A 19,063-nucleotide genomic window follows, 5' to 3' on the forward strand; every position below is an offset into this window, starting at 1 on the left:
TGTTTTTTGAGTTATTTTGCATGTTTTCTTTGGGGTCTGCTACTTTGCATGCTTCCATGTGTTCAGAAACCCACCATATAAATCCATGTCTGTCCTTTTATTAAAGGTTTTTCCTCTTTTCAGGTAGTTTGATGTGAAGATTGTGCAGCTCTTTATTGATGCCGGGCCCTGTGTCGCTCTGTTTACTCACATTGATCTTCTTTATTTGTCTGATCCTCGGGGGGTTTAGTTTGAATCACTCTGTGGTGTGGAGTTAAGTCTGAAATGAAACATTATAAAAGCCAAAGTCACATCCACAACCAGAGATTAAGAAAAAAAGCCTTTTCTTCAATTCATTGATTTTTCCTCCTACAGTTAGTAACACATCTGAGTGTGAGTGAGTGAGTGTGTGTGTAGATCACACTTTTTTGTGCACACACACCTTACATCCCCCGCACACTGCGGATGCCTGTAATTATGGCGTGTGAAGAGGGGTCCATATGGCTACCTCTCCTCCTGCCTGTCAGAAAAGGTGTACACTCAGCACTCGCTCATAATTGGAGCTCCTCGCTGCAGGATTTGCAAGTTGAGTGAATAATGTGTCAAAACAAGAAGAAAAACCCTCCGTCCTTCAAGAGTTATTGACTCCAGATCTCATTCAAGGAGATAATGCTTCAAAACATGGACGTAGGGAAGCTTTTAACTTTCAGTTATTGAACAAATACAGCTTTGTATCCATCTTTTAGAGCAACTTTTATCACAGCAGGGCCATTAAACTGTGATAGTGTCTGATCTGAGGGTCACATGATCAACATTCATGTCAGCATTTATAATATATGACCAATATGAGTGTTTAGTCTGTCTTTTTCTGTAGATTTTTGTGTTTTTGGAGACGTTTTGTGTGATTTTTTTTCTCATTTCATATGTTTTGCTCTCATTGTGACTGTTTTTGGATTGATTTAGTTCATTTATGTATTAATTTTCTGTGTTCCACGAGTCATTTTTACGTTGTCAATATGAGCATTGTTAATACATGTGTTTTTGGTTGTAGGTTTTTCATTTTTGTCGTCATTTTGTGTATTTTTGTCATATTTTCATGAGTTTTTCCTGTAATTTTGTATGTTTTTTTAACTCATTGGGTAATTTGGTTGTCAAAGTGGTTTTTGTATGTTGTTTGTAATCATTTTGTGCATTTTTTGAATAATTTTGTTTCGTATTTTTCTTTCATTTTTGTATATTTTGCTGTCTTTGTCAGGGTTTTTTGGAGTCATTTAGTTTATTTATGTCATCATTTTGTGTAATTTTTTGTCGTAATTTTGTGTATTTGTGTCATCTCTTCATGAGTTTTTGTCATCTTTTCATTGGTTTTTCTGTAATTTTGTATGTTTTTTTGGAATAACTGTATTATGGTTGTCTTTGTGTGATTTTAAATGTAATTTTGTGTGTATTTTTGCTTTTTTTGTGTATTTTTCTGTCATGTTGTACGTTTAACTTGGGTGTTGCGTAAAGAAGAATGTGAGAATGGCCTGATGATGATTATTTTTTGGCTTGGAATATTTTATCACATTTGATCAGTCGTGTTAAATACAGTGAGTTTATGGTCGAGTGCTGCATACAAACGTGTCTGATGTGTTTTTCACACATTTCTTTTTGCACCTTGTTGCTCCGAAGCATTAAAAAAGCTGCAGATCTTTGGATGATGATATATTTCTGTCATCATTTTGTGTGTTTTTGGTGTAGTTTTGTTGTTGTTGGTCTTTTATTTTATTATTCAGTATATTTTTCTCTTATTTTGTGTGTTTTTGTTGTCATTTTTGTGTGTTGTTGATATTATTTCAATGATTCTCTCTCAGAGTGTGTTTGATGTCATTTTTGTGTATTTTGCTGTGATTTTGTGTATTTTTCTCTCATTTAGTGTCTTTGTTGTTGTAGTTTTGTGTATTTTGTTGTCTGTCTGTTGTTCTTTTTATTATTCAGTATATTTTTCTTTTATTTCGTATCTTTTTGTTGTCGTTTTGTGAGTTGCTGCTAATATTTAGTGTGATTATCATTTTTAACCAACAAGAAATATTATAAAATCCCATATTTTTAATCTTTTCATTTGTTAATTTTCCCCTCTCTCTCTCTCTCTAGTTCCCCCTGTAGTGGTATTGCGTACCCCCATTTGAGAAACACTGTTCTTTGACTCATTGTTACAATATACATGTTCTTTTATTTTGTAGGATTATAATAGACCATATGTGTTAGTTTTTATGTGAATATAAAGCAGAAACATCTCAAATAAATAAGTGTGGTTGTGACTTTAGTTGTGTGTGTGTTTTAAGGAGAGTCTGAAGCAGCTCCAGGAGGAAGTGAAGAGCATTGAAGAGGCAGAATCCCTGTGTGTGTCCTTCACTGAGTGGCTCACGTCCACTCAGCACAACTTCCTGTCTTTGACCGACACCTCGGAACCTGTGGACCGCGTTGCCATGGAGAAGAAGATGAAAAAACTGCAGGTATTGATCTTTTCCCTAACATGAATACTCGCGTGTGTGGTTTATGGTTTTTAATGTTTGTGCTGAGACATTTTTTTGACTGAATACGTCTAATAAATCATCACTGCTCATGTAGAGAGGAGTTCATACAAAGTGTTGAAGTGTACACATTTTGTTGGCAGCAGCCATAGTTAATACTGTTTTCACAGCGGGGGTCACAAAAATATGATCCTCTGATCCAAGAACCACATTATTATTAACATTCATGTCAGCATTTAGAAAAAAACACCGATCTGTGCATTAATACAGGGAAGAACAAAGAGTTTAGTGGGTTTTTGTTGTTTTGTGTGTTTTTCTTGTCATATCTTGGGTTTTTGGAGTCATTCTGTGTGTTTTTTTTGTGTGTTAATAGTCATTTTGTATGTTTTGGTTGTCATTTTGTGTGTTTGTCGAGCTATTCTGTGTGTTTTTGCTGTTTTTATGTGTTTTTGCTGTTTTTATGTGTGTTAAGAGTCATTTTGTGTATTTTTACTGATATTCTGTGTGTTTTTTGTGTATTATTGTGTCATTTTGTGTATTTCTGTTGTCATTTTGTGTGTTTTTAGAGTTATATTGTGTATTTTTGTATATTTTTTACACTTCATATAAAATTCTGTGATTTTTGGTGGCATTTTGTGTGTTCTTGGAGTCATTCTGTGTGTTATGAGTCATTTTTTATGTCATTTTGTATAATTGTGTTGTCATTTTGTGTATTATTGTTGTTTATTGTACACTTTAATTGTGATTTTGTATTTTTAGAGTCGTTTTGTACATTTTTGTTGTCCTTTGGTGTATTTTTCTCTCATTTTGTGAATATTTGGAGTAATTTTGTGGTGATTTTACTTCTACGGCTCCTTCATGGCTCACTCACTCTCTGTAATATGAATATCTCTATTGACTGAAGGAGACTCACTGTCAGGGCATTGATGATCATCTTTTCTCTGGTTCTGATGTTATCGGAGGGAAAGCCCAATACTGCGGCACAAAAAAAGAACTACCCCTAGTGTGAGTCTGGCATGAGTTACATCGAGTATACTTGGGATTGGACGAGTGCGTGCGTGTGTGTGTGCGTGTGTGTATCGATCGACAGCGATATGAAGAAGATAAAGCGAGCGCTGCTTTAGAGGAAGTGTGGCAGCAGGGAGGGACCGCCCATCGAGACTAAAAGGATGAAGAAGCACCCGTGTCAGGAGCCTGCTGGCACAGACGCTGTAATTGATGCAGTGCCCCTCACACACACACACACACACACACACGTACAGACAATCACACACACACACACCAGTTAGTCCTAATAAGGCCAGCACTAACCCTGGAAACACAAGTCTTCTACTGTCCTCTGGGATCAATGTTGGGGACTTAAACCATAGCACGTGTCCTTCACACACTGTGGATAACACGTGAATGCTCCATCACACACACACACACACACACACCCCTGTTGTGAGGACTACACACAGTTGTTCAGTGAGTACAGGATGATTATCCATTGACACACACAGACCTGCAGTCAATAGTGATGTTAGCATCATTAGCCCACTTTGGTCTTTGGACTCTAATAGTGCTCGTCATCATACACCAGTGGTGGTGGTGGGTGGGGGGGGGCACAAATGGGTTTGATTTCCACTATTGAATAAGAAAACAATAGGGGCTAATGCTGCACGATTTTAACTCGAAACAAAATCCCGGTTTTTTACTTTGAAAACTGGATTTTTTATTTATTTATTTTTTCCCCATTTAAGAAAGAAACACTGGGTTTAATTATAACATGTGTTTTATTTTCATTGAAAAAGTGAAAACTAATTTTTGTAATCATGGCCCAGGGAGAGAGACAATTTTTTTTTTTTAATAAATAATTTTATATTTTATATTAATTAATCACACAGCCTTGATAGGTGTGTCTATCTATCTATCTATCTATCTATCTATCTATCTATCTATCTATAGATCTATCTATGAATCTATCTATGAATCTATAGATCTATGAATCTATAGATCTATGAATCTATCTATCTATGAATCTATGAATCTATTTATATCTATCTATCTATTTATCTATCTATCTATGTCTTTGCTGTAATTCATCCATTTTTTATTATCTCCCTCTACTAACACCTCCAATTCTGCTGTTTCAAATAAACTTCTTCACTTCCGTACACTCAGCTCTCCTTCACGCTCCATGTTCAACACAACATGTACAAAACATTCATTTAAATAGGGGTGGTCTGCACCACTTCTGCACGTGCACTAGTCATTGCTGCAATAGTGAATTCCTCGCAGCAGGTGATGAAACTGTGTCATCAAAGTGTTTAGAGAAGTAACTGGTTTACCACCCTTTATTTCAGACCTTAGTCAATCCACCCACAGTTTTCTGTATTCATTTTAATTCACTTTTATCTGCATCGATTTGTAGCCAATTTCTGACATATTCTTTCATCCCTAGAACCATGTTTCCTAACCGTATAGACATACGCTTTTGTATAATTTGGTGTTATAATTTGAGAAAGAATAACTAAAAGATTCTAAAAATGTAATTTTAATCAGTATTTTGTTTATTAATTACTAGACATATCAGGCCACCCCAAGGTTGAAAAACACTGCCTTAGAAAACAACGCTTTTTTTTTAAAATTTACATTAATATTCTGCAAAGGCTGTAATTTACATTTTCCGTTTAGGATTGTCAACAAAACCAAAATGCTGAACAGAACGTGTTCCTTTCTCTTGATTCAAACCATCTGTTCCACCTTTTGCTTATTAATAAATTCACTTGCATATCTTAAATGCTCAAGGTCATTTTGGGCAAAGTGTCATTTTAGTGCAGGTGCTACAGTAATAATTCTTCCTCTGACCTTAAAAAAATTAAACTGGTCTTTTAAAAAATATAGTTTACGTTATTAAATTGGATGTAGTTTTATGGATTGCTGTAAATTCTGCAATGCAGCAAATAGAATGTGTGGTGCAGCAAAGCCTGGGCTCATGCATTGAAAGCAGATGCTAATAAACAGCGTGCAGGGTGACCTTAGTAATATCCTCTGTGTGTTAGTAAATGATGAGAGCGTGGCTGTCGCTGTAGATACATTAGAGCAGATAAATGAGTCTCTGCACTGATGGAGAGGAAAGAATCTGAGCTTGTGCTGCAGGTAAAAACAGATAGTTTAACACAAGGCGACTCCAGATATAGCAACACAACATGGCTTTGATGTTCCAGAGACTTAAAACAACAAGAAACACAAAGCTGCAATTATCATTTAGGTCATTAAATCAAAAAATAACCCAAGTTTGGTCATATTCATGTGTGATTTCAACTGATGTAATCATCAGGTTAACTAATGACAATAATGACAAGATTCATGTGTCAAACTCGAGGTCTGGGGGCCATATCCGGCCCTTTAGACCAAATTTAAAAAGATTTAAATAGCTGTTGAGAACACACGTGTGTCATCTTTTTTCAAAACATAGATTTAGTCCAACATGAGACACACATTAAGTATTTAATTTTTAATCAGCTGTCTGCGGCCCACTCAGTACAGGTCCATGACCCAGCAGTTGAGAATCACTGCTTTAGAGCAGGGGTTCTCATCTGGTCTCATCCTGGGACCCACATTTTTATCACAACACATTTTTATTTTTATAATTCAACCAATTAAATTTAGTTTTTCAAAAATAGCTGTTGAAAACATACACACATATATATAATATTTTTTAAAACATAAATCTATATTTTTTTCCTTGCAACATGCATTTTACAGCATGCTTGTCAAAAGAAAAAGTTAAGTATTTGTTAATTTTTGACCAGATGTCCACGACCCACCCAGTACAGGGCTGCGACCCACTTTTGGGTCCTGACCCACCAGTTGACAATCCCTGATTTAGAGCATCCGATTCATCCCGCAGGAGAAAGTAAACATTTCAGACGAAACATTCAATTCAGCTTTATTTATATAGCCTTAAATACAACAAAGTCATGAATCATTGTGTAAATTATCAAATATTTCATGTTAAGTTAATGTTTAGTTTATTCAGGATTTTTTTTTCCTGACATGTTTCGACTGTCAACTGCCAGTCTTCTTCAGAGGAGTTCTGCTGATGCTTCCTTTGATGCGTCCTTTGATGCTTCCTTTGATGCTTCCTTTCATGTCCTGAAAAACTAAAACCATGTCTGAATAAATTAACGTACTTTTCATGAAGAAGACAAAATTAATCTAGCTAGAACTATTACACGGAAGTCAAGTGAAACTTCAAAGAAAACATCAAAGGCAATCAGCTGAACTCCTCTGAGGAAGACTGGCAGTTGACAGTCGAAACATGTCGGGAGATTAAAAAAAAATCCTAAAAAACCTTGTCTGAATAAATGAAACGTAGCATACTACTATTCAAAAAGAAGACAAATTAATAATATCATGAACAAAAAAAAAAAAATGCAACCATGTCGGAAATAAACTGAATAAATAAAATTAAAAAAAAAATATATATAGCTGGAACCAAATATTTCAGTTGGAGATGTATCAGCTGTCATCACATGATGTCAGTCATTTGCCCTTGCAGGGGTAAAGATGCAAAACATTAAGTGTTTTCTGTAAAATGTACATAGTGTAGGCCTCATAGATCAATAAATGGAAGATTATCTGCTTGAAAAAAGAGTTAAAAGGTTAGAAATTGTCGCTAAAAAGTTTGTTATTGTCTCTACTTTAATTACTTGGATGGAAAGAAGTGTTTTTAATTCATTTTTATCGTAGTTTCTAGTGTCCAAAGTGACTTATTATTATTATTATTATTATTATTATTATTATTATTATTATTATTATTATTAATAATAATAATAAGTGATATTACTGGCATTACTGGGAACAAACTAGAAGAAAAATAGAGTCGAGCCAATCACTGTCATCCTTTAATGGTGAAGAAACAGAAGAAATCACAGTAAAAATGAATTAAAAACACTTTTATGCATCTGTCTACAGGACTCTACATCCCACAATGCAATGCAATAAACATTTCTAATTTGAAAAATTATCATCCTTTAGTTTTTTGATTAAAAAAAATCTGGGTGGGTAAAAAGTTGAGTTGTTGTGGTAGTTTTTTGGGGGTAAACACAAGAAATCAGAGTCAGAATGAAATAAAAACACATCTATGCATCTGTCTACAGGACTCCACATCCCATAATGCAATGCACCAAACTTTCCCCACAATCTCAATAAGAGCGTGTTTACAGTGGAGATGAAAATCAACGTTTGAGCATCAATTTTAACCTTTTTCAAAAATGTTTTATCATTGATCTTTGATTAATTGATCTATTTGGCCTCCAATGATAAAAAATGATCATCTGACCAGCTTTAATGTTTTTATTTAAAAAGAAAAGAAAAGATTCACACTACTCTTTGTTCTTTCCTGTATTACACTCTAAAATAACAACAAATATACACAAAATAAGAGATCACACACAAATATAAACACAATGACTTAAAAAACACACATAACGACAACAAAAATACAAATAATGACTCCCAAAACCACACAAAATGAAAACAAATATTCACAAAATGAATTAATGAATCAAAAAATACACAAAAGAAAAGAAAAATATGTCTGGGTAAAAAGCTTATGATAATATCATAAAAAGCTGAGTTTATGTGTCAGTTGTGGTGATTTTGAACTGGTTTTGAGTGTAAATATCACTGCATGAATGATCCTCCACATTGTCAGTAGTTGTAGTAGTAGAATAATGTGTAACATGTACACACACACACACACACACACACACACACACACACACACACACACACACACACACCTTGTTACGTTGCATTAGCAGCAGCGGTGGAGGTGTAGAGGTTCTCCACTCCACCACTAATAGACAGATGATGAAAGCTGGATGGTATCCCATGGAGATGTTGTCTGTGCATGTGTTCAGGCTATGTTGTGGTTGCCCTGGTAACCCCTGGTGCTACTAAGGGTTCCCTGTAATTGGCTCCTCCTTTCACGTTATTGGCCGTGGTTTTTCCTGCACTACGACCGCTCGGCCCAGGCGGGGGTCGGCTTTCCTGATGCGTTCAAAGCTTTTCAAACACTGGTCCAGTGTAGCCCCAGTGTGGTCCCATCGTGGCCCCAGCGTGGTCCCAGTGAAAGGGGCTCAGCTGGGGGAGAGGGGTGGAAAAACCAGCTGTAATAATAACATGTTTATATATATATATATATATATATATACCACACAACTCAGATTAAGGAACTCCAATACATGATTTGTTTTTATTTGGTTTATTGAGGTTATTTTTCAGGATCTTCTAATGTATTTTTAATGTATTCAATTAAATTGTATAATATTATTAATACTAATATTATTTTATTATATAATAAAGTTGTATAGTGACAGCCCTAGTGTTTTATTATATAATAAAGTTGTATAGTGACACCGCTATTGTTTTATTATATAATAAAGTTGTATAGTGACAGCCCTAGTGTTTCATTATATAATAAAGTTGTATAGTGACACCCCTAGTGTTTTATTATATAATAAAGTTGTATAGTGACAGCCCTAGTGTTTCATTATATATTAAAGGTATATAGTGACAGCCCTAGTGTATTATTATATAGTAAAGTTGTATAGTGACAGCCCTAGTGTTTCATTATATAATAAAGTTGTATAGTGACAGCCCTAGTGTTTTATTATATATTAAAGTTGTATAGTGACAGCCCTAGTGTTTTATTATATATTAAAGGTATATAGTGACACCCCTAGTGTTTTATTATATAATAAAGTTGTATAGTGACAGCACTAGTTTTTTATTATATATTAAAGGTATATAGTGACAGCTCTAGTGTTTTATTATATATTAAAGTTGTATAGTGACACCCCTAGTGTTTTATTATATATTAAAGGTATATAGTGACACCCCTAGTGTTTTATTATATAATAAAGTTGTATAGTGACAGCACTAGTTTTTTATTATATATTAAAGGTATATAGTGACAGCCCTAGTGTTTTATGATATTTTCCTTGTTCTCAGACCCTCCAGACTGAGCTCCAGCATGGCCGTTCCCTCCTGAAGTCTCTGAGGGAGTGTGCAGAGCGAGCGGCCGGCTTCCTGAACGAGGATGGAGCTGAGAGCCTGGGGGGGGAGGTGGAGGCCCGTCTGTCCCAGCTGGAGGAGCTGACTGGGGGCCTCAGGCAGGAGCGTGGCTCCCTGGAGCGGGCCCTCCTATTGGCTAAGGAGTTCCAGGACAGGTTCAGGGCCCAGGCTCAGTGGATGGTGGACACCAGAGCTCTGCTCAGCACGTCAGTGGAACCCAAGGCTGAGCTGTACCAACGCAGAGCTCAGCTCGCCAAGTACAAGGTTAGGAACAATGGTTTATAGAGCAGGGTTCTCAAACAGGGGTACGTGTACCCATAGCAGGCTGTACTCTGAAAGATTTAGCTGTTACTTTAAAAAATAATTGGGAAATGTTCCTTGTTCTTTTTTAGTCAAATTTTGGGGTCAAGGGTTGGGGTCAATTTTAATTGTAATTGAGTAATAATTATGCTGTAATTGCAGGAGTTCTTATTATTTTTCTTCCGCAGCTTGCTTTGTCGTGGAACTCCTCCTATGATATTAATGCAGCATTAATAACACGTGTCATCTCATAGGGACAATGTCAAGGATGTGCAGTCGACAAGGTCAAGGTCGTGTCACATGTCAAAAACCAAAATTTTCTGTATCTCTATGAATATTTATCGTACAAGTTTGATGCTTACATTTATGAAAAGCTCATCTTAAGTAGAGTATTTAAATTAATTGGACCAAAGCTGTATTGAACAACATTTCCTTTCAATTGAAAATTTTGTTTAAAACATTTTGTCACATTTCTGACAATAGGAGACAATAATTAGTAACATTTTACATAGGAGACCATATTAACTTAAAAGTTGCATTGTTTGGTTTAGACAGAGCGTGTATCTATATGCATTTCAAATGATTTAGATGTTTATTATATTATTTATTATAATCTGTGTTCGTAGATTATTCTTTAAACTACACCATCATTATTTAGATTTCTATGCACTGTGTTTGCTTGTTCTATCCATGTATGTGTTTAAATTTAACGTGTGTGTGTGTGTGTGTGTGTGTGTGCGTGTGCATAGGCTCTTTTGCAGATCGTTCAGTCTCACGACGGCTCCATTAAGTCAGTGATGGAGAAAGGTGAAGCTCTGCTGGCGTCCGTCCACTACCCGTCCATCAGAGACAAAATGAACCGACTGCAGAGGGACTTCACCGCCCTCTGTAGCGCTGCCTCGGTGAGAATACACACAAAATAACAACAAAGATACACACAAGCACTTTAAAATAACACATAACGACAACTAAAATGCACAAAATGACTCCCACAACACATTAGGTGACTACAAATATACACAGAAATAACAAAGGAACACTCAAATTGGCAACAAAAATATACATCGTGACTCCAAAAAAAACCCAAAACAGCCACTAAACAACACAAAAATGTTTCCTGTATTAGACTCAACACGACAACAGAATATACACAAAATAAGAGCAAAAAAAATACACAAAATGACTCCAAAAACACTCAAAATGACAACAAATATACACAAAATAACAGATAACACACAACAAATGAACTAATAAATACTAAAAGGATCCAAAAACACAAGCCAAGAAACTCAAAAAGAGAACAAATATACACAAAATAACCAATAATACACAAAATGGCTCCCACAACACATAAAGCGACTATAAATATACAGAAAAAAAATAATAGAACACACAAAATGGCAAAAAAAAACACAAAATGACAACAAACACACACAAAATGAATGAATGAATTAAGAAACAAACAAAAATGCTTTAAATACACAAGACAAGAAACACAAAAGGACAAGAAAAATACACACAACCCTTTTTTGTTACATGCATGACACTAAAAACCACAACAAATATACACAAAATAACCAATAATACACAGAATTACTCTCACAACACATAAGGCAACTATAAATATACAGAAAAATGACCCTAAAAACACACAAAATGAACTGACCCTGATGAAAACATGAATGTGTTCTCTAAGCTGTTTAGGAATGTTTTCATGTTGGTCTGTGTCATTGTTTCTATTTTTATTGATCAAGGCTCACGTGGGGAACCTGGAGGTCCAGGTTAAGGAGCAGGAAACGTACCACAATGAGCTTCAGGAAGTAGAGCGTTGGCTCCTCCAGATGTCTAGCAGGATGGTGACCCCTGACCCCAGCGTGAGCAGCAGCCTGGACGTAGCCACGCAACAGCTAGCACGACACAAGGTCAACATTTAACACGTTTATTACCTTCATTTAATACGAACAGACTCCTGTAATGACCTTCAGAAAACCTTTTAGATGCATTATGATGATGATTATTATTCTAAATAATCAGGTCATTTCACCCAAATAATAATAAGGACCTGATTGAACTGTATAATGTATAAAAGATGTATAATGTATGTTTAATATGATGAGTTTTAGTCATGTATGAGATGCAGATTATACAATCAGCGTCTGGATTTCTGTTATTAAATAACCTCAAACCTCTGATTTTTGCAATCATTAATCTTTTAAAAGAATAGTTCACTTGTTTACATCAGGGTTTTTCAACCTTGGGATCGTGACCCGATGTGGGGTCGCCTTGAAATAAAATGTGGTCGCCTGAAATTTCTAGTAATAATAAGAAAAATTACTTATTTAAATTATATTTAAAAAAAAAAAAAAAAAAAAAGATTTATATTTTAGTTGCAACAGTGTCCTTAAAGCAGAGTTTTTAATGCTTGGGATCGTGACCCAATGTGGGGTCACCTCGAAAGAAAAATTGGGTCGCCTGAAATCACTGGCAATAATAAAATAAGAAAAATGACTCATTAAAATTATATTTTTTAATAAAAAAATAAATAAAATAAAAAAATAAAATATAAATATATATATATATATTGTTGTTCTTAGAGCAGGGATTTTAAACCTTGGGGTCGTGACCACATGTAAGGTCACCAAAAAATAAAATTAAAACATGGTGTCTGAAATGTCTATAATAATAAAATAAAATAAGTTGCTCATTAAAATAGTATTTTGAATTAAATTTGTATTATTATTTTATCTGTTTTGCTAAATTTGAAGAGCTTAAATATTATTTTATTATTAAATTAAAACACCACACATAATCTCAAACATATTTCTATACTTGATGACAAGAAAAAAGGTTGGGAACCCTCGTTTTACATATTGTTTAGTTTGTGTTAGAGCACCTTTAAATGTATTAATAAATGCAATTTAGAAACTAAATGTCCCAGTCAAATTATTTGTATTTATTTTACATTTAAAGCTGCAGGAGATGAAGATAAATCTATAGTGTAGGCCTCAAAAATCAATAAATCAAAAAAATAAAAGATGTAAAAGGTTGAATTTCCCGGTGAAAAGTTTGTTTCTTGTTTATCAGATTTTCACTCAGAATTCAGTGAATTTTTCTTTTTTCATTTTTCTTAATATAACAGTTAAACTTTAACTAAATTTAGAGAAAAAAAAGGAACAAAAAATTTAAACGGAGCAGAAAACAGGAAAAAGAAAAACAACATAAACATTAAAAGACGCACAACGCAACCATTGTTTGGTTTTTCATTAAGGAGTTGTTTTTTTTATCAGAAACAAGGATACAGAATAATTTATTAGAGCTGAGAAAATAATATGTTTGCTGAGACAAATGTGTTCAAATATCGCTGATTGGATTCCATTAAAGATGCTGCAGATTTAGTGTTTAGATTGTAATCTATGATTTAACAATTGACTTTCTAAATAGAAACTATTCAACCTTCCGCTGTTAGACTTGTTGATGCTGATCTGAAGTGATGTCATCATCGTCTCCATGTCATCCTCCAGCCTCACACTCATGTCCTACATCTGCATGATGCCGCTCTCTTACTTTTCCAAACCCCGCCCCCCCCAGGCCATCATGGAGGAAATAGCCGGCTTTGAGGATCGCTTGGCAGTCCTGAAGGAGCGAGGCGACCACCTGCTACGTGGCTGCACTGAGCGCGTGCAGAACAGACTGAGGCAGCAGGTCCAGGCTCACCATCACGGCACCAGAGACAGTTACTCAGCCATCTGTAGCACCGCCCACAGGGTGAGGAGACCATGACTGTGTCTGTTATTATTGATGTGTCTTAAACTCATCCCTTTTCTACCAGCCTGAAAGATACACAAAATGACTCTAAAAACACACAAAATACAACTAAAATACATAAAATGACTCTAAAAACAAACAAAATACAACTAAAATACATAAAATAACTCTAAAAACACACAAAATACAACTAAAATACACAAAATGACTCTAAAAACACACAAAATACAACTAAAATAAATAAAATACAACTAAAACACACAAAATGACTCTAAAAACACACAAAATACAACTAAAACCCCCAAAATAACTCTAACAACACACAAAATACAACTAAAACACACAAAATAACTCTAAAAACACACAAAATACAACTAAAACACACAAAATAACTCTAAAAACACACAAAATACAATTAAAACACACAAAATAACTCTAAAAACACAGAAAATACAACTACAACACACAAAATACAACTAAAACACACAAAATGACTCTGAAAACACACAAAATACAACTAAAACACACAAAATGACTCTAAAAATACACCTAAAATAAATAAAATGACTCTAAAAACACACAAAATACAACTAAAATACACAAAATGACTCTAAAAATACAACTAAAATAAATAAAATGACTCTAAAAACACACAAAATACAACTAAAACCCCCAAAATAACTCTAACAACACACAAAATACAACTAAAACACACAAAATAACTCTAAAAACACACAAAATACAACTAAAACGCACAAAATAACTCTAAAAACACACAAAATACAACTAAAACACACAAAATAACTCTAAAAACACACAAAATACAACTACAACACACAAAATACAACTAAAACACACAAAATGACTCTGAAAACACACAAAATACAACTAAAACACACAAAATACAACTGAAACATACAAAATGACTCTAAAAACAACCACAAAAAGAACAGAAGACACAAAATGACAACAAAAAAACACACAAGGACTACAAAAACACACAAAACACCTATACACAAAATAAGAGATTACACGCAAAATGACAACAAAGATGCACATAATGACTTAAAAAACTCATATCACAACAACTAAAATACACAAAAATGACAACAAATACATACAAAAATTGATAAACTATTCAAAACAATGCAATTTAACTAAAAATAAATCTTGAATTAAATAAATAAAGGAATAATACAAATGAAGAAGAAGCTTATTCATTTAAATTCTGGTTCTATAGTAAACAATGCAAAACTACATAATAGTTCCTTTTCTTTTTAAAAGTGCAAATGAAAATGTATTTTGTGCCTAACAAATGGACTTTAAAAAAAAAAAAAAACAGGCTATTGTGTGGACCAGCAGAGGGCGCTGGTAACCCAGAGGTCGGTTGGCATGCAGATATTCTAGCAGTGAAGAAGAGATGCTATGCTAGCAGACAGAGCTAATAGAAAAACGTGACTTTTACAGATATTCTCGTAACATTACAGATATTCTTTCGGTGCTAAAGGGGTAAGGAATCATTTATGAACATGTTTAAGAGTAGAAGGTGGCCAGAAAGAAAGTAGTAGCAAATTCCGCCCGCCACCTCAGCATATGGACAAGAGAAGGATCAATATATAGCGCCCTCTGCTGTTTAAAAAAATACTGCGAATCAATTTTCATTGCATCGATGTGAACCTTGATACCTATGGATGGATTTTTAACTGCCTTACGATTAATCGTTACATCCCTATTGGTCACCATAATGTATGCACATACACACACACATGCATCATGGCTGTAATGCTCCAGCCACGTTAATCCTAACCTTCCCCGACACTTAAGCCCCTCCCTCTAGAGTCCAGACGACCCTTTCCTGCCAGCCTGGAGGGCACAACCAATTAAAGCTGCCAAAGTGGAGCTCAACTGCCCCCATAACTCACAGAGACCCCCACCATCAGACATCACTCACTCAATCTCCTCGTATTAATCCCCACACATCTTCCTGTTAGCTTTACGTCTTCATTCCGCTGCCAGAAATGCTCCCACGCTGCTGTTCGCTATAATCCAGCGCCACTCTGCCACATTGGCACGCTCCACCCTGTCGCCACGCACACACATCCAATCTGGCGTCATGTGATCCAGCTTCACGTTAACCGCTGGCTGCACGACAACGCCGCCTTTAACGTGACAAGGGCTGCCAACGGCGTCCCAGTGCAGCACGCCACTAATATCCACCGTGCCAACTCCCTCTACCCGCTGCCAAACACATTTGGCTCTGTGCCAGTTCTTTTTAGCGTCCCTTCTCATTTCCCTCCTTCAGCCTCACATTAACTCTGTCAATCAGTGCTGGTGCTCCAGCCTCCCACGGAGAGCACGTTCAACACCTGTTAAACACTCTTCAATCAGCGTTTGCCTTTGAAATATTGGCGTTTTGAATCATTAACAGGGTTACTAGACTGTGTGTCTTATTTTACAGGTGTATCAGAGTCTGGATCATGAGTTACAGAGACATGTGAGTGCACAGGACACACTGCAGCAGTGCCAGAAGTGGTTGGATTCAGTTCCAGACGAACCAGAACGTCCGATGCAACCTTCACTGAGTCTGAACGACGCTCTGCTGCAGGTGAGGAAATGGAATGCATGAGTACGGTGTACGTTTTAGAACATCCTCAGCTCTCAGAGTGAGGTATCAGGTGTCAGGATAACATCTGTCATTCATCAGACCAAATGGACTCATGACTCAGCAAAACCTGCGTCAAATATCACGGCCTCGGATTTCAAAATAAAAGTCATCAGCACCTATAGGTCGTAAAATGAAATGTTATGAATATAACTTCTACTGGAAGGGAACACGACATGGTGTTTTATTTTGAATGAACCGGAAGTACACGTGACAAAGTTGAAAAGCTGTTCTTTCCTTTTATTTTTTAAAAGTTAAAATGGACATAGACCAATTTTTTACCTATGAAAACTGTTCCCTGTGGTTTAAATGACATATCTGTGCTGGCGTTTGGTCAAAACATAACGTGAATTAAGGAACAGAAGAGGTTTAAGACCCTGTATTATCCAGGTCTCTGAGAGCGCTCTATTTTGGGGGGTGTGTCTGAGGTGCGTTCACACCAAACGCGACTGAAGTGACTTGATTACATTTAAAATCAATGTAAATGACGCGACTTCAGGAGGTCCTGCACGACCTTGTCGCTCAAAAGTTGAAAAATTTTTACTTTTCAAGCAACTTCAAGCAACATCTCCCCCATTCTTTAGTAACTCTGTAAGTTGATCATTTAAACCGTGAAAGCTGTTAATGAAAAGTGCTGGAGAAGATCAGCCCTCTCTCTCCCCTGTCACCTGGTTACACACACACACACACACACACACACACACACACACACACACACACACACACACACACACACACACTGTTCACTGGAGTGATGATGTGACCGAAAAGCACCACTATGTTCAAGCGACTCATCACAGGCGATTAAAGTGACTGCAGTCGCTACAGTCAGTGTTAAAAACAATGGTGGACTTTTGCAAAAGTTTTCATCAAGTTGGGGGTGGAGTCCATGGGTGGAGTTACCAGCGGAGGGGAGCTTATTTTTTTTTCCCGATTTAGCTTGTGATGTCACAAACTTGGAAAATTTGAAACGGAGCACTTTTGTCTGTGTAATCAGACGTACACAGACCACAAACAAACCACTGGATGGTTTTAGTTCACATTCTGTGTGTTGGTGGACACTCAAGTTACCTCATATGTGTTCAAAAAAACTGCAAAAGTGGATTTTTCATAATATGTCCCCTTTATATCAATGGTATTGTTAGTTAGATGAAACACTGATGTGTTTTTAACCTTTAAAAATGAGTAGATGTACTCTAGATTTAGAGCTTAACTATGTTTGATATCACTGATATCAAGTTTATGCTCAAAGGGTTTCCCATATTTGAATGATAATCAAATATATATGTATTTTTTGTACGTGATTATCTGATGAGCAGGTGAAGCAGGAGCGTGCTCTCCAGGAACAGGCCAGTACTTACCTCCAGCTGGTGTGTTCAGCATGTGACCTATCAGAGCCCAGGGTCCGAGACACAGCAGCTGCCATCCAGCAGGTCAAACTGCAGGTGAGCCCACCTTCCCACGGTCTAACACAGCGTTTCTCAAATGAGGGTACGTGTACCCCTAGGGGTACTCGATGGCACTACTTGAGAGAGAGAAAAGTGTCAACTTTGGTCCCAGCCCAGGCGTGATATAATAATAATAATAATAATAATAATAATACATTGTATTTCTCAGGCACCTTTCAAAACCTCTCAAGGTCACCTTACATTAAAAAGATAAAATAAAGTAATAAACAATCAAATATTAATGAATACAATGAAAACATACATGGCTATAAACAATCAATATTGAATAAAAGTAAACAGAGAGAAGCATATTATGAAGGGAAGGCCTGTTTAAAAAGTTAGTTATGACTGGAAATAATAAAAAAAACTATATAAATACATCTTTTGCAAGACGGGTCGCCTGAAATTTCTGAAAAATTAAAATGGGTTTTTGAAATTTTGTAATTATTGTTTATTTTTTAATTATTGAAACAACACACAATTTTCAACAACTGTATTTTTATACTTTTACTTTGTGAAATATAAATCTAGTTCAACTAAAATACAGTAAAAATAAATAAATAATTAATTCGCCACAAATTGTTGATATAAAATGGGGTCACGATCCAAAAAAGTTTGGGAACCACTGCGTTACATAGTGTCTCTTTCCACTTATTTACAAAGTTAGATTCTTTAAAATATGTGTTATCACTCATTAATTCCATCACTATGATCTAAAGTTGTTTTTAAATGTGTGTGTATGTGTTTTTTTGGAGTCTAGATTGAGGAGCGTATGTTTATTTGTGAGGAAGTTGCTGACGGCTGGAGAGACATCGAGGAGGAGAAATCAGATCTGGAAAGTCAACTGAGAGAGGCCGAGCAGCAACTTCAGATCCTCCACAGGAGAGCAGCAGAGCTGGAGCCTAAAATCGCACAAAACCAGCTGGACACGGCACAGGTGTGTATAGTTCACATGATTTTTACTACAGCATCATTTTTAATTGTAACTTGTCCTGACTTTAATCCTTCACGCAGGAGTTTCTTCAGCAGATCAGAGAAAAACAATCTGAGGTAACGTGTATGAACGAAGCCGTCGGCAGGTTGACGGGCGGACAGGTCTGTCCTGCCCACGACGAGATAAAGAGTCTGAGAAAAAGTTGGATGGATCTGGGCCAACGAGCTGAAGAACTGGAGACTCAGCGAGGGGAGGACATGCAGCGAAGCGGGGAGTACCAAGAGAGCGTCGTAGCTGTGGAGGAGCTCTTCCTCCAAGTATCCCAGGAATGGGACTACCTCGCTAGGTCAGTAAACTGATTCACTAGTAATGACGGAAAAATACACAAACAAGC

General features: G+C 36.0%; 1 protein-coding gene across 5 annotated transcripts in view; it reads left to right on the top strand.

Annotated features, from left to right (window-relative positions):
• Positions 1–19,063, top strand: part of syne1a (spectrin repeat containing, nuclear envelope 1a) — a 214,427-nt gene that overhangs the window by 115,702 nt on the left and 79,662 nt on the right. For all 5 annotated transcript variants that reach the window (XM_028439484.1, XM_028439485.1, XM_028439487.1 and 2 more), the window contains exons 67-75: positions 2,304–2,474; positions 9,498–9,824; positions 10,610–10,762; positions 11,615–11,782; positions 13,449–13,625; positions 16,084–16,230; positions 17,607–17,732; positions 18,496–18,672; positions 18,750–19,015. In XM_028439484.1, coding sequence (XP_028295285.1) covers positions 2,304–2,474; positions 9,498–9,824; positions 10,610–10,762; positions 11,615–11,782; positions 13,449–13,625; positions 16,084–16,230; positions 17,607–17,732; positions 18,496–18,672; positions 18,750–19,015 — 1,712 coding nt within the window. The remainder of the gene's footprint in view (positions 1–2,303; positions 2,475–9,497; positions 9,825–10,609; positions 10,763–11,614; positions 11,783–13,448; positions 13,626–16,083; positions 16,231–17,606; positions 17,733–18,495; positions 18,673–18,749; positions 19,016–19,063) is intronic.

Source organism: Gouania willdenowi, chromosome 24 (assembly GCF_900634775.1).
Source record: "Gouania willdenowi chromosome 24, fGouWil2.1, whole genome shotgun sequence".
Taxonomy (NCBI): domain Eukaryota; kingdom Metazoa; phylum Chordata; class Actinopteri; order Blenniiformes; family Gobiesocidae; genus Gouania; species Gouania willdenowi.